Source organism: Garra rufa, chromosome 2 (genome assembly GCF_049309525.1).
Source record: "Garra rufa chromosome 2, GarRuf1.0, whole genome shotgun sequence".
Taxonomy (NCBI): domain Eukaryota; kingdom Metazoa; phylum Chordata; class Actinopteri; order Cypriniformes; family Cyprinidae; genus Garra; species Garra rufa.
In genome coordinates this window covers 19,341,369-19,358,659 of record NC_133362.1, presented here as the reverse complement: position 1 = coordinate 19,358,659, position 17,291 = coordinate 19,341,369, and the positions used below count along the sequence as shown (strand labels likewise).

At 33.1% G+C, this 17,291-nt stretch overlaps 1 protein-coding gene across 1 annotated transcript in view; it reads left to right on the top strand.

Annotated features, from left to right (window-relative positions):
* LOC141325888 (regulating synaptic membrane exocytosis protein 1-like) overlaps positions 1-16,628 on the top strand; it is a 37,177-nt gene extending 20,549 nt beyond the window's left edge. Inside the window, exons 3-5 of the mRNA XM_073834614.1 lie at positions 9,845-10,061; positions 15,157-15,171; positions 16,488-16,628. Of these exons, the coding sequence (XP_073690715.1) occupies positions 9,845-10,061; positions 15,157-15,171; positions 16,488-16,628 (373 nt within the window). The remainder of the gene's footprint in view (positions 1-9,844; positions 10,062-15,156; positions 15,172-16,487) is intronic.
* Positions 16,629-17,291: the final 663 nt, after the last annotated feature.

The following is a 17,291-nucleotide window of genomic DNA, read 5'->3' as shown; positions in this document are numbered from 1 at the left end:
GACAGAGTGGTAGCAAACTGTGAAGAGGAAGGCAGTGCTAAATAATAATTTGTTGAAATAGCTGAAGAAAATGGATCTTTTTAAAGATTTTAAGACTGTTGATAATGTGTACATTCTTGTATAACGAACAAGACTATCAATGAATTAAATGAATTTTTTGTTTACTCTCCCTTACTGGCAACTGTTTCTCGACTTGGAATGCACAATATATAAATAGCAGTTTTAATATCAGATTATTTTTAATTCATTTGCATCTGTTGATACACTGTTTAATTGGACATGCTAATTTCTTCTTATTTTGTCATCGTGTGATGTTTATTAAAAGTTAATCTTTAAAAACACTAATAATTTAATTGTGCTGTTAAATGCAGTCTGCAGATTTCTTAATGAGTATCCTTTTTTCATATTGTACATTATAATGTTGTGATGCCTAAAATTTTAAAATGATTGATTTAATATTTTTTTAATTTAGACAAAATGTTTTAGAATTTTTATGTGCATTTATCAGTTATAAGTCATAAATGATAACTGCATTTTTGCATTACCCAGAATTTCTAAATTAGTGCATCCCTAAACTTGACAAAATATTGCTATAAATGATTGATATTTAAAAGATTAGTTCACTTTCAGAATAAAAATATCTTGATAATTTACTCACCCCATGTCATCTAAGATGTTCACGTCTTTCTTTCTTCAGTAGAAAAGAAATTAGTATTTTTGAGGAAAACATTCAAGGATTTTTCTCCATATAGTGGACTTTAATGGTGGCCAACGGGTTGAAAGTCTAAATTGCAGTTTCAATGCAGCTTCAAATGGCTCTACATTTAGGAGCACAGTCAAAATTTCAGGAGCACTTTCTAATCAATAATCAAAAATTCTGATTCAATAAGATTTAATCAAAAAATAAAAAATAAGCTTCCTATTACGGGGTGATACTTGACTCCTTAAAGTGATTTACAGGGGAATTTTGTTTTTACCTTTGTAATGGCATTTTTCTTACTTTCTTAAGTATGTCATCTTTATATTTTATAAGCTTTTTAAAATTTCTAATTTAAACAACAGAATAAGAACAAGTAGAATAAGTTACCAATCAAATGAAATCAGTATTAACAAAATGTATTTGTACTACAGATGTGGCACAGAAGAACACAAAAGTGGCTTGTAGGTGTATTTTCATATGTTTATTGAGGATCAGAGGTGGCATGAGTGTACTCAAATTCATAAATTTATGTTGAGATTAATGTTTTAAATATAACATTTTGAATATAGAAATATTAAATGTTTTAAATAACTGAAAAGGTGCTTTAAAAATGAAACTAAAACTGCCAGTAAGGCGGCAAATCACTGATTTAATTACTGAATCATTCATTCATTTGATTCGTTCGAAGAGCTGATTCATTCAGGAATAAAGCAAGTGACTGTCTTTATGAATGGGAAGTGGAATCATTGACTCACTGGATTTGTTTAAAAATGCATGTTCATTCATAAATGAAACACTGTTGTGTTTGAATGGAGATGCGCAGCGGCTCAGTTGTGACTTGAAATAGAGCAAAATCAGGCAATAGTGTTATAGTGAGACAATGTAAGTCACTTAATATTAACTTCTTGTTTATTTAACTGTTGTATTAAATCAATATCTCATTTACAAACTCCTATAGAAATCATTAAAAGCTGTCAATCATCTTAGTTCATTGCAATCTCCAAAGTTCCATTATAATCAACGGCGCTCACTATACTGCACAATGAATCTCTTATTTACACTCTCTCTACACTTTGTTTTATGAAAGGGTTTGTGGGATATGTCCGTGATACATTACTCAATTTTGCAAAAAGATGTAGAAACCTTAAAAGCTCCTCTTAGCACGAACACAAATATGCACCAGTTGTACGGGTGCTCCTAAATATTTTTTTTATAGTCGCACGCAGTAATTTTAGGTCGCAAATGCAATTGTTTTGCTGGAAAAGACCCTTTTTCCTCAGCTGGGATTGTGTAGAGCTCTTTGAAGCTGCATTGAAACTGCAATTTGGACCTTCAACCCAGTGATCCCCAGTGAAGTCCACAAAAGTCCTGGAATGTTTTCCTCAAAAACCTAATTTCTTTTAAACTGAAGAAAGAAAGATATTATCAGGAAATTTTTATTGTGGAAATGAGCTAATCCTTTAAGAAATGGAGTAACATTTGTTTTATTCTGCACTCTCAATGGATTTTTCCCTGTTTAAACCCTCACTGGGCCCAACAGAAGCATTGTTTTTCCATGTGGTAATAAGCAAAGCAAAATCAAAAGCCCAAATAATTCAGTTCATTTGAACCCCATTTATTTTAAGGTGTCTGTCTGCAGAAATCAATCATGCATGGAGCTGCTTCTATCTGGAAGGGGGGCTTAATTTCTAAATTGGAAGGGAGTGATTTTCTCACTATGTTCCTGATGCTTTCACACGGTGTACTTTGATGGATTTCCGCTCACTTTCAAACATTGATCTCCAGGTGATGGGATAAATCATTCCGGTTTGGCCTCAGTGACTTTGGTCCCCTTGTGAGAAGTGGAAGTCACCCATTGCTGAATTTATAAGCGAAAGCCTTTTAAAAAAATGCCGTTAAACAGCTGTTTAATGCAAAACATGAGCGGCTGCCATATCGTAAGAGGACTTTAAATTCATGGAACCAATAGAGTGAAAGTGCTGCGTTCATTTAAGAGGCTAAATTTAGCCCATTTTTATCAAGAGTAATGAGGGCATTTCTTTCTCATAGGTACTTAAGGCCTGTGAGTTTGCCCGGCAGCATAAAGTGCTGCCCTGTTTGTTATTCAAGAAAATGTTAAGAGGAGGAGAAACTGTTTTTCTACTTTCCTTGTCTTTCATGCTATAGATAATAGTGGATGTTTGTCCACAGCTTAACTATTTATATTCTAATATTACAGGTATGCTGTACAGAAGAAGTGCATGAGACACCACTGAAATATATATATATTTCACACTCTTAGAATATAATAGGACATGTTAACAATGTGACAATAGACAGTTTTTTATTTATTATTAATGGAAGCATATATATCATATATTAACATGCCTGGCCTTAAATCAGTTCTGCTGTATAACCAGAGCATCATAACTCTAAACATATCAGGAGATTGATATACTGTATGAGCTATATATATCCTGACATGTTTAGAGTTATGATGCTCTGGTTATACAGCAGAACTGATTTAAGGCAAGGCATGTTAATTAACAAACAAATGAAAATGCAGCTTTTTCATCACATTTTTCATTTCCATTCTTTTAAAAATATTTTAAAATAGAAAACAGATACTTTAAATTGTAATAAATGATTACAATATTACTGTTTTTCAATAATGGCTGCTGAAAAATCAGCTTTTTCATCACATTTTTCATTTGCATTCTTTTAAAAATATTTAAAAATAGAAAACAGATACTTTAAATTGTAATAATAATTACAATATTACTGTTTTTCAATAATGGATGCTGAAAAATCAGCTTTTTCATCACATTTTTCATTTGCATTCTTTTAAAAATATTTAAAAATAGAAAACAGATACTTTAAATTGTAATAAATGATTACAATATTACTGTTTTTCAATAATGGCTGCTGAAAAATCAGCTTTTTCATCACATTTTTCATTTGCATTCTTTTAAAAATATTTAAAAATAGAAAACAGATACTTTAAATTGTAATAAATGATTACAATATTACTGTTTTTCAATAATGGCTGCTGAAAAATCAGCTTTTTCATCACATTTTTCATTTGTATTCTTTTAAAAATATTTTAAAATAGAAAACAGATACTTTAAATTGTAATAATAATTACAATATTACTGTTTTTCAATAATGGATGCTGAAAATTCAGCTTTTCCATTAAATTTTTCATTTCCATTCTTTTTAAAATATTAAAATAAAAAACTGTTTATAAAAAAAAAATGTTTAAAAAATTGTATTAACATTTACTTACACTACTGCTCAAAAGTTTGGGGTCGGTAAGATTTTAAATGTTTTTATAAAGAAGTCTCCTATGCTCATCAAGGCTGAATTTATTTGATCAAAAATACAGAAAAAACATTAATATTGCAAAATGTTATTACAATATAAAATAATGTTTTTTTATTTTAATATACTTTAAAATATAATTTATTCCTGTGATGCAAAGCTGAATTTTCATCAGCTGTTACTCCAGTCTTAAATGTCACATGATCCTTTAGAAATCATTCTAATATGGTGATTTATTATTAGAAGTATCAATGTTATGCTGCCAAATAAGTTTTTGGAACCTGTGATTCTTTTTTTCAGGATTCTTTGATGAATAACAAGTTAAAAAGAACAGCATTTATCCAAAAATATAAATATAAATAATTTCTAAAAATGTAAATCTATGCTATCACTTTTTATTAATTTAACACATGCTTGGTGAATAAAAGTATTAATTTCTTTCAAAAAAAAAAAGAAATAAAAACGTACTGACCAAAAACTTTTGAACAGTAGTATATATTGTTAGAAAACCTTTCTATTTTAAATAAATGCTGTTTATTCTTGAATCGATCATAGAATCCTGAAAAAAGTATCAGGTTCCAAAAAAATATTTGTTTCCAGCACTTATAATAAATCAGCATATTAGAATGATAATTGATGGATGACACTAAATAGTATTAGTATTGGTATTTTCTCAGGATTCTTTGCTCAGGAGACTTCTATAAAAACATTGTAAAAATCTTACCAATACCAAAATATCTGCATTTGTATCCTTTTATTGACATATATTGTATAAATGGCATTTTAGTTTTAAGCTGTTTTTCCTGTTGAACACGGCATAAATGTCCTGTGAGTGGTGTTGAGATTTGTCCTCTTGTGTTAAAGGATGAATGGAGCTGCTATAGTGCCTGTGAGCTGCATTTATGGCTCCATCACAGGCTGCCAACGTGCGCTGTTCCCTCATAAACGCACGTTTGTCCCGGCATTCGCCGTGAATGATGTTGAATTTACACTGACTCAACCTCAGCAGTACTTTCACTACATCTCTGTCCCTCGTCTGTCCTTTCATACAACATCCTGGCACAGATAGGGTGGATTTATGCCCATGTAGGGAGCCGTGGGGCCTAGCGGACATGATAAATGGGCCAGCGTGTAGGCCCGACCAAAGCCTCCGCAGGAACGCCGCGCACAGCCAATGAGTTACAGTTGTGGCTCCTGTCATGGAGTGCGTTAGTACGAGCGACCGCTGACAGCTGTTTAATCATGGACGTTTCCATGTGCTCGCCTGACGACACCAGCGGCAGCCACAGAGACCAGCTGTCATGAAGCAGGGGAGAACGGCGTAAAAACGCATCCCACCTCTCGCATCTCCACGCCGACTCTCCTCTGTGTCCCCACACTTTACCACATTAATTAGAGCTTCCTCATACCTTAATTACACCAAGTTCTATGCTAATGCCGGAGTCCTGTGTGAATTGCTCGCCGTTTCTTCCAGACTCCGTGCCTGATTTGCATTTCACAAAAGGTTTACTTCTATTCCTGGATGAGAGGGAGAGAGAGAGAGAGAAAGAAGCAAATGATTTGTGATGGGGAAGAGGGGTTTGTGCTAGTAAAGTAAAGCTGTGGTTCACTTTCGTATAACCTTGTGCTTCACTTATGGGTCTTTGTTTTATGTGCTGTCTCAATTATGGCAAGCCTAGGCTGCTTTCCTGAATATCATTTCCTGCTCCGAGTACAAAGCACTTTCATATGTTCTTTTACAGTGCCAAGCTCAATGTTTGTCTCTGTTTCTCATGTTTTTCATAAAGTGCTGAAAGGTTTTGGTAGTCTAGTGCTGCTCAATTTCATCTCAGTGTTGACTTTGTGCTCCATTGTTCATCGGAGCTACTGTAACTAAAGGTCATTGTGTTCGGAAAGTTTGAAGGTTGAATGTTACATCTTAATATTGAATTGAGAAGAGCGCTTCCTTAATTTTTTTTTTTTTTTGGTATGATTGCAATTCAAACCTTTTGGAATTATAATGTGGCTTTTTCCAGTTACAAAGAAAAAATGACTAACAAAATCTCTTTAATATCTTGTTTGTTTCTCCTAACCAGTATTGAGAATTACAGTTAAGGTCAAAAGTCAAAAGGGATCACATAAAATGCATGTTATTTTTTATTTAGTACTGACCTGAATAAGATATTTTACATAAAATACATTTACATATTGTTAACAAGAGAAAATAATAGTTTAATTTATGAAAATGACCCTGTTCAAAAGTTTACATACACCTGATTCTTAATACTTGTAACTGAATGATCCTCAGTTGTGTTTTTTAATGATAGTTGTTCATGAGTCCTTTTGTTTGTCCTAAACAGTTAAACTGCTGTTTACCGCTGTTCTTCAGAAAAATCATTCAGGTCCCACAAATTCTTTGGTTTTTCAGCATTTTTGTGTATTTGAACCCTTTCCAACAATGACTGTATGACAACTGAGGGACTCATATGCAACTATTACAGAAGGTTCAAACACTCACCGATGCTTCAGAAGGAAAAACAATGCATTAAGAGCCAGGGGTGTAAACTTTTGAACAGAATGAAGATGTGTGTTTTTCTTATTTTGCCTAAATATCATATTTTTTTCATTTAGTATGCCCTTCAAAAGCTAAAGAAGATACTTACATGTTTTCCAAAAGATAAACTAAGTTAAATTTACCCTGATCCTCAAATTCCGGTTGTGTGTTGTGTCAAATTCAGACTGCCGCTTTAATAAAGTAATGTCTTATTGGCCATGAAAATGCAACTAATTAGGTTTTCTAATCGGAACAACCTAGTTGCTCTTTTGTTGGAGCTTGTCCTTTATGTTTATTTTTGACCCACAGGCAGTTCACTGATGACGGTGTTGAGGAACAGGAGAGCAGTAGGGGTGCACAGGGGGAGGGAGACCGGGGTTAGGACTGGGGCAGGTGTTCAGATCATCTCGTTGTCTTTCTCTGGGGCACGTTCTGCATGGATGGTCGCGCGTTCATCACATTCCGTAGGTAGCATATTCTTTTAACTCTTTATGTAGGTTGCTTATTTTAATATACGTCATATGATATCGTCATGGCGGAGGAGTCTGTGAGGAAGACCCCTTTAGCGTAAGTAAAGCTCTGGATAGATTCATGCTTGAGAGCTCAGTGCTGTTTAGACAGGGGAAAAATGCTGGATATGTGTTGCATGTGTCAGGTCTCTGAAGAAAGATTGTGATTTTGTTTATTACTCACTGTTTTGTTTGGATTAACTTATTTGGAAGACGTTCATGTAGTCTTTACGCATTCTTCGAGTGAATGTCTGAGATGACCCTACATGGTGGAAAGAACGTTAGACTGAAAGAAAGAAAAGTTGGAGTTGGGATTTCATCATGTGGATAGATAGATATATAGTTATATGTTTGGTTGTGTTCTGTTCTATAAGATGAAATTTGGAGAAAACTTGGAATTTACTGTGGAAATTAGAAAAAAAGCAATATTGACAATCTGAATAATTATGGGTCATTATTAAGAATAAAGTCAAATTAGGTTATCAGGTTATCAAGTCACAATTTCTGATATGTTAAACCTGCTGGTAAAATGTCAAAAGGAGGTGTTGTTAAATAAAAAAATGTTGTGCTCATAACATTTATTGTAAAATGTTAGAATTGAGGAATTATTAGGTTAAAAAGTGACATTTGCTGGTAAAAGTTGAGCGTTATTAGGTAAAAATGAAATTTGCTGGTAAACTTGGGGGGAGGTGTTAGATAAAAATGTTACACATGTTAAAAAACAGTAAAATTATTAATTTGGGAGATTGTTGGTTAAAATGTTACAAATGTTATAAAAATTTAAAATTATTAATTTGAGGGATTATTGGGTTAAAATGTTACATTTGCTGATAAAAGTTGAAAGTTATCAGGTAAAAATGTGAAATCTCTCTGGTGTGAGAGATGTTATTAGGTATACATGTTACAAATGTAAAAAAAAAAAAAAGTAAAATTGTTAATTTAGGGGATTATTAGGTTAAAATGTAAAATTATTCATTTGAGTGATTAGATTAAATTTTAATAAAGTTACAAAAATGTAAAGTATTAATTTGGGGGAATTATTAGGTTAAAATGTTACAAAAAAATTAAAATTAATAATTTGAGGGATTGTTAAATTAAAATGTTACATGTTACAAAAATGTAAAATTAATTGTATGGATTGTCTTAAAATGTTACAAAAAGTAAAATATTTAATTTAGGGGATTATTGGGTTAAAATGTTACAAACGTTACAAAAAAGTACAATTTTTCATTTGGGGGATTGGGTTAAAACTTGAATGAAGTTACAAAAATGTAAAATTATTAATTTGGGGAATTGTTAGGTTGAAATGTTACAAAAATGTAAAATTATTAATTTGAGAGATTATTGTCTTAAAATGTTACAAAGGTTAATAATTTGAGGGATTATTGGGTTAAAATGCTAAATTTGCTGGTAAAAGCAGAGGGTTATTAAGTAAAACATTCAAATTTGCTGGTAAACTTGGGGCGAGAGGTGTTATTAGGTAAAATGTTACAAATGTTATCAAAGTAAAATTATTGGTTTGGGGGATTATTAGGTTAAAATGTTACAAATATTACAAAAATGTAAAATTATTAATTTGAGGGATTGGGTTTAAATTTGAATAAAGTTACAAAAATGTAAAATTAATCATTTGAGGGATTGGGTTTAAATTTGAGTAAAGTTACAGAAATGTAAAGTAATTAATTTAGGGGCTTATTAGGTTGAAATGTTACAAAAGTTACTAAAATGTAAAATTATTCATTTGAGGGATTGGGTTAAAATTTTAATAAAGTTACTAAAATGTAAACATATTAATTTGAGGGATTATTAGGTTAAAATGTTACAAATAAATTAAAATTATTCATTTGAGGGATTAATGGATTAAAATTTTAATAAAGTTACAAAAATGCCAAATTAATTTGATGAACTATTGTCTTAAAACATTACAAATGTAAAAAAAAAAAAAAAAGTTAAATTATTAATTTGAGAGATTATTGTCTTAAAATGTTACAAAGTTTAATAATTTGAGGGATTATTAGGTTAAAATGCTAAATTTTCTGGTAAAAGTTCAAGGTTATTTGATAAAAATGTGAAATTTGCTGGTAAACTTGGGGCGAGAGGTGTTATTATGTAAAAATGTCACAAATGTTATAAAAGTAAAATTATTGGTTTGGGGGATTATTAGGTTAAAATGTTACAAATATTACAAAAATGTAAAATTGTTAATTTGAGGGATTGGGTTTAAATTTGAATAAAGTTACAAAAATGTAAAATTAATCATTTGAGGGATTGGGTTTAAATTTTAGTAAAGTTACAGAAATGTAAAGTAATTAATTTAGGGGCTTATTAGGTTGAAATGTTACAAAAGTTACTAAAATGTAAACATATTAATTTGAGGGATTATTAGGTTAAAATGTTACAAATAAATTAAAATTATTCATTTGAGGGATTAATGGGTTAAAATTTTAATAAAGTTACAAAAATGCCAAATTAATTTGATGAAAATGTGAAATTTGCTGGTAAACTTGGGGCGAGAGGTGTTATTATGTAAAAATGTCACAAATGTTATAAAAGTGAAATTATTGGTTTGGGGGATTGTTAAATTAAAATGTTACAAATGTTAAGAAAATGTAAAATAATTTATTTGAGGGATTGGGTTTAAATTTTAATAAAGTTACAAAAATGTAAAATAATTAATTTAGGGGATTATTAGGTTAAAATGTTACAAATGTTCTTCAAAAAGTTCAAATTCTTTAGGTTTGAACCCAAATTCAAAGTTTTTCACGTCCCCTTTCTTTTTCTCCATCTCCTCTCTCCTTCCAGTTTGCACCAGCAGTTTGCCAACTACAAGGAGCAGGTGAGGCGGATTGGGCCGGAGCCCCCCCAACAGAGGCAGCAGGGCCAACACAAGGATGACGCCCCCACCTGTGGCATCTGCCACAAGACCAAGTTTGCTGATGGCTGCGGAAACCTGTGCTCCTACTGCCAGACTAAGTTCTGTGCCCGGTGCGGGGGAAGGGTCTCTCTGCGTTCCAATAACGTGAGTACCACCTACATCATGTGAGTGGCCAGACTGGTTTTCATGCTTCCTCAACCTGTACCTGCACACATTTAAGCAGGGACAGGGAGAGAAGAGCGCTGGGTGGATGAGAGAAAGGTTAATTGGGCATTAGTCAGAGGAGATGACGCTGCTGGTCACCGGGGGGTCGCCACACACCCACGCTGGGATGCCCGAGTCGGCGCTGAGTCTCCACAGGGGCAGCCGTACCACGCAAAGGGAAGCACCTGAAATGGTGGCCCACCTCCTGGAGTGTGATATTTACCTTCGCTTTCTATTCCTTCCACTGAGTCCAGAGCGCTAATTAGTGTTCACTCATAATGAGAGCAGTGTAGGGAGTCAACAGGAGAGCATTAGCTCACCGACAGAGGTAGTAGAGTAGGGAGGGAGGTCAGTGAGGTGGAGAGAAAGGTAAATGTAATTAATAACGCACTGATTTAGTTACAGATGTATCCGTCTGGACATTTGAAGTAAATATGTACATTTTTATAGCTGCACAATGAAGCCAGACCATTTGTTGTGGAGCTGTTGTCTATACCTGCCAATGGCAAGTGAATTGAGAAATGTCTCCTATCAGCCATTTTTTTGCTCTTTTTTTAAGTTAATAAAAAGTATTTATAATTTTGTTAATGAAAAATGAATGATATATCATTCTTTATCCATACAGTGACTAATAAATAATAATAATGCACTAACACTTTACAATAAGGTTCATTAGTTAACTACTTTGGTTAACATGAATAAGGAATGAACAATACTTTTACAGCATTTATTAATCTCAATAAATGTTAATTTCTAGATTTTCTACTGTATTATCAAAATAAAAAGTTTATGCACTGTGAATTAACATGAACTACTAATGAACAACTGTATTTTTATAAATGAACATTAACAAAGATTAATATATACTGTAATAAATATATTGTTCATTGTTTGTTCATGTTAGTTAATATATTAACATTAACTAATGTAACCTTATTGTAAAGTGTTACGATTAATGTTATATTTTTTTCTTAAATGAAGAATACACAATGTATCTGTACTGTTTTGGTTATCATTATTAGAAATTTTATAGTTTATTGGTCACTGTTTAAAATTGGATTTTTAATTGTATGTTAATTTCCTCTGTTTTTCATTTACATTACCCTTTTCCATCATCCAAACACTCACTTAAAGTTATTTTTTTTCCATTCTAATAATTTAATAACACTGTTAAATAAAATCTTTAGCAAATGTCAAAATTAATATCTAGAGTGAATTCAGGTAAATTGGGGAAACTTTCTGCCATTGAAAAGACTGGGAAATATGGCCCAAATATCCCAAAATGAATAATATTTTTGCATTGTGCATTAAAATGCTGTGATACCTAAATTTTAAAATGTTTTTTAAACATTAACATAAGAATGTTTTCAGTGTTTTATTTTTTATTTATTTAGACAAAAAATAGATTTTTTTATTAATTGGCTTAATATAGCTAATTATCTGCTTATTGCTATTAGCCAGAATATGAATTTCATTACATTCATAATTTTATTAAAGGAGAAGTTCTCTTCCAAAACAAAAATTAACAAACAATTTACTCACCCCCTTGTCATCCAAGATCTGCATGTCTTTCTTTCTTCAGTCGTAAAGAAATTATGTTTTTTGAGGAAAACATTTTAGGATTTCTCTCCATATAGTGGACTTCTATGGTGCTCACGAGTTTGAACTTCCAAAATGACTTTTTTTTTTAACAAAAAAAATAATAAATAAAAATGGTAAAACAGCGATGTAGGACAATTTTGAAGTTGGAGAAGAAAATGAGATGGAAGTTTTTCGACATACCCTTAACTGTCTTTAACCGAAATACACAGAGTACACACAGAGCTAGACAAGACAAGCGTTTCAGGTTCAAAGAGTATATAAGTTGTTTTTTTAATTTTATTTTATTTTTTGAAAATAACCAATCGTTTCGCTAGATAAGACCCTTCTTCCTCGGCTGGGATTGTTCAGAGCCCTTTGAAGCTGCATTTAAACTGCATTTTGGAAGTTCAAACTCATGGGCACCATAGAAGTCCACTATATGGAGAGAAATCCTGAAATGTTTGCCTCAAAAAACTATTTTTTTTTTCAACTGAAGAAAGAAAGACCTGAACATCTTGGTTGACAAGGGGGTGAATAAATTATCTGTACATTTTTGTTCTAGAAGTGAACTTCTCCTTTAAGTACATTTCCCAGAAGATTATTTATTTTTATCTCAGATAAGGTCTATTTGTGTTGTTTGTATTAACATATAACCACTGATTTACCTCCCAAAGCGGATTTTTACTTAAATTTGGCACTTTATTTTTATTTATTTTTAGTTTAGGTCTGAGCCCTGTGGATGTAAGAAAGCTCAGATAGCGCCAATGTTGAGTGTGGAAAGGTGTTCGGGTGCTCTTGTCTTTGTTTGAGAAGGTAGGAGAAATCCTGTATGTGATGCAATGGAAGTGAGGTGTCCGTTGGTAGCGGATGGGTGATGCCCTGAGGTTAGTTTCGCTGAAATGAGCACATGTTGTTTCTCTGAGCCCTTTGGCGTGTGCTATTAATGAGAGTGGCAGTCTTGATAATGGAGTCGCTAGATGCCTGTAGGTTAAACATAGAGAGCTACACCTACTCAATCTGGTGGACTGGAAACAGTAGCTAAAAGCGATGAAATACACTTAATAGCTTCATAGCTATGAGTAGCCTGAGCTGGTCCAGAGTGAACAGACTCGAAAAACTTCAATGAACCTGCTACAAAAAATCACAAATGTCCCACCCAGTACACACTGTACAATTTGTACCACATTTTTTTTTAAATAAAAAAATAATACGTTTCCTTAGCCAGTATGCGTTAAAGGAGAAGTTCACTTCCAGAGTGAAGATTTTTTTGGTTTATTTAACTCCATGTCACCCAAGATTTTCATGTCTTTCTTTCTTTCTTTAGTCGAAAAGAAATTAAGGTTTCTGAGGAAAACATTCAAGGATTTTTCTCCATATATTGGACTTCAATGGGGGTCAATGGGTTGTAGGTCCAAATTGCAGTTTCAATGCAGCTTCAAAGGGCTCTACATGATCCCATTCTATTTATATATATATATATATATATATAAAAAAAAACATTTAAATGACTGATCTTTTCACTAGATAAGGCTCTTATTTCTCAGCTGGGATCGTTTAGAGCCCTTTGAAGCTGCATTGAACCTGCAATTTGGACCTACAACCTATTGATCCCCATTGAAGTCCACTGTATGAAGAAAGACATGATCTTGGATGACATGGGTAGTAAATGATCAGGAAATTGTCATTCTGGAAGTGAACTTCTCCTTTAAGTTCATCAGTGACAGTAAAAAAAAAAACAAAAAAAAAAAAACAGATCAGACTATTAGAATGATTTCTAAAGGATCATGTGACATTGAAGACCGAAGTAATGTTGCTGAAAATTGCAAGCTACAATTAAAATCTGACATTAATACAGTGAGTTGAATTAAACACAACAGTTGGCTGCAACCTGTTTTTGTTTTACCTGTAATTTGCATGAACTTTGAACTTAACCAATTCTCTCCCTCTATGCCAGTTGATACATACACTACCAGTCAAAAGTTTTTGAACAGTAAGAGTTTTAATGTTTTTTAAGTCTTTTCTGCTCACCAAGCCTGCATTTATTTGATTCAAAGTACAGAGTTTGTTGTACAAAGAACAAATTTAAAAACAGTAAATGTTTTAAATATTTGTACTGTTTAAAAGAACTGCTTTCTGTTAGAATATATTTTAAAATGTAATTTATTTTGATTTCATAGCTGAATTTTTTGCATCATTCTAATATCCTGGGACCAATTGCTTAGCCCCAGTGTTAAGACAGTGTCTTAAGAACTAGTTACCCAAGAAATGATACAATGATACATATTACCAGTATTAAAGAAAAAAAATAGACGACTAACTTATAAGACATTCTAAACTTTTTATGCAACTGGCACCTGATTTGCTGCTCAAAAACATTTATTATTATTTATTATAGAAACATCTAATTTCTTTCATTTATTAAAAAAAAAAAAAACTGACTCCAAGCTTTTGAATGGTATAGTGAATAATGTTACATAAGCTTTTTATTTAAGATAAATGTTTCTTGAACAGCTAATCAGTATATTATAATAATTTCTGAAGGATCACGTGACACTGAACGCTAGAGTAATGATGAAATTTTATCTGTGATCACAGGAATAAATTACATTTTAAAATATATTCAAATAGAAAGCAGTTATTTTAAATAGGAAATATATTTTACAATATTGCAGCTTTTCTGCATTTTGTATCAAATAAATGCAAGCTTGGTGAGCAGAAGAGAATTCTTTAAAAAACATTACAAATCCTACTGTTCAAAAACTTTTGACTGGTAGTGTATGCTCAGCCTGCAATGAATTAGTGTCCTGCAGTGTGATTTCTCATTAACTGGACGTCATAGGTGTTTGGCTGCCATTTAATGAAGATTCCATATAGAGAGAAAGGAAGAAAGGAGAGGAAAAACTTTGAATGTGTTTTACAACCGACTTCAGTGTGTATTTGTTTATCAGTGTACAGGCCTTTTTTTAGCATTTCAATGTCTGTGAGTATTTTTACTATGGTGGCTCTGAAGCAGTAGGACCTACTAAGCGGAATGTCATGTTCTCGTTATCAGTGACCCATGCACTGCCTTTATTTCCACTGGGAATTATTCATGGGAAATCTAAAGAGTAAATATCAGTGCAACCTGCACCTCGTAGGTTTGCCCTGTGGGTGGCAACATACCTGCAAATTTACACTACAACACAGTTCATGATCCGTCCCAAAATAATAGCAAGGAAACACAAAATAAATCCACAATATATAAAACATTTCATACATTCCAAGACATGTTTGTTTTGCAACTGAAAAAAACATTTTGGTGCTGATAATGCCACTCTAGAGCTGTTTTTGTGTTCATTATTCCAGTATGCATCTAAATGCTATTTGTTTTCATATCTGATTGTCATTTCATACTTCTCTCTCTTGTTCTTCTCCCCCACCCACCATCCTGTTTCTGTCTGTGACGCTGGAGAAGAAAGAGGACAAAGTGGTTAGCATTTTCTATTCTCTTTTTGTCACTGTGCAGTGTGAATGCCGATCTGAAAGTGTTTTTCCCCTCACTCCCTTCATTCACATACAAGCTCTTCAGTACATCTTCAGTCACAGTGTTGTTTTGAGTTCTGCTGCGTTAATTCATTGCACTGTTGACGTGAACTTGACATGAGACGTCTTTATGTCTTATTTTTATATTTGCTACTTGCATAACACCCAGATTTACACACACAAAAAAAGCTTTATGTACAGTATGTGCAGTTTGTTAGATTCCACAAACAAATTAACACTCTTTATTTGTGTTCTTAGTAAATCAGGGTCAGAGAATGTGTTCAGTGAATGCATGTCCTGCTTGACCTGCTATACTGTTCAAATGCACTGTGTCTTTCTACCATGGAGCAGCATTCGTTAATCAGAACAGTGCACTTCAGTGCTGCAAAAAGATCCCTGTAAATGCAATCCAGAGCTCATTATCCCAATGATTATCAGGCCTCTTGGTAATATCTGTGTTTTCTTCTTTAGCCAAGCGTTTCTTTCTGAGTGCTGCTGTTTTTGAAGTCAGATACTTTTCCCTAGGCGGTACACTCGCCTCTCGGTCTCTTGTTCTTTCTTTCTTTTCCAAAGATCCATTTTAGACTGTGGTCAGCTGGGCTGGGCTTCGACGCTGTGTAAGTTTTTAGCACTAGAACTTCAGTGCTACTGGAAAACACCAGCGTTGATTTTAAAACAGCTTTTGGTGAGGCCTAATGTAGAACTTTATGTAGTGAAAATACGAGACCAATGGGGATTAGGACTTGAGTTTAGGTCTACAGAGGCGAGTATAATGTGACAATGAAATGCACATACACACAAATGGCTGGTGGTACCATGGGAGGCGTTATATTCATAGACCTCATCAATCTGCTTAATTCAGAGAAGGCCTGATGTTTGGAGAGGGAGTAGAGCTAAACTTATCACCGTATCGATCCGCAGATGGCTTGTCAGGCATGAGATGTATGTCTCAGTGACGAAAGACTGAAAGTTGCTTTTGTAACATCAGCAGGGAGATGAAATAGATTATTTACACTATTGATCCGGTATTTAACAATAGCAATGGTGTTTGCGAGAGGGCCGGTGGGTGAGCGTCTCCAGGCGCTGATGTACTGGCTCATTAGACGGAATGGACAGTAATGTCTTTTGTGGCAGTCTTTCATCCTTATCCGGGATTTATAACATGCTGAATTATGGGTCTAGCTCTGCCTGTTGCCGCCCCAATTCATCAAGCTGTCGGAGGTGGAAGCGTGAACTGCGTTCTCCTTTTTCCTCCACTCACAGAACTCAAGCACTTCATTTATCCACCCCGTTTGCGTGGACCTGACACCGACGGACAGCCCTGCCTGTCCGCATCTGGCCGAGCGATGGAAATCAAATGATATTAACAAGATGGAGGAAGAGGCGGAGTCTGGTGATAAATGACAGGCCTTCGGCTGCTAGTCAAATACAGCCAGCTGGAGTCAGATGATGGCTTGTTGGTAAATTGTTAGAACGCTCAGTAGTTGTTTAGCATTTATGTGAACTAAAGGATACTTGGGATGTCTGTATTATCTTAAAAATAAAAGTTTTCAGTTGGTTCCTAGCTGGAATACAAAATTACTGTTAAAGTCTTTTAATATTTAATTCAGTTTCATTTTATCTTTAATTTTATCAACTAGATATATTTAGTCTCTTAGGTTCACCAAGTGCCAACATTTATTTTGTTGAAAATACAGCAAAAAAACTGTAATATTGTGAAATATTATTACAATTTAAATGAACTGTTTTTTGTAAATGAATGTAATTTCTTGCTGTGATGGCAAAGCTGAATTTTAAAGTCACACAATATAATTAGGGCCCTCTAAAATTGATCATTTATTTAGTTTCATTTTTTCCATTTTAATTTTTCTGGATTCCATTTTTTTAGTTTTAATGGTTATAAAAAATAATCAAAAAGTGTGTCTAATTAATTGAAAGCATGAAACTTAACAGCAATTTTAGTAAAAGTTCTATAAAATATGTTTGTGTTTTGTGTTTGTGTTTTTTTTGTAAATTTTGGATTCTATTTTAAAGGTTTTAGTAGATTTTATTAAATCAAAAGCATCT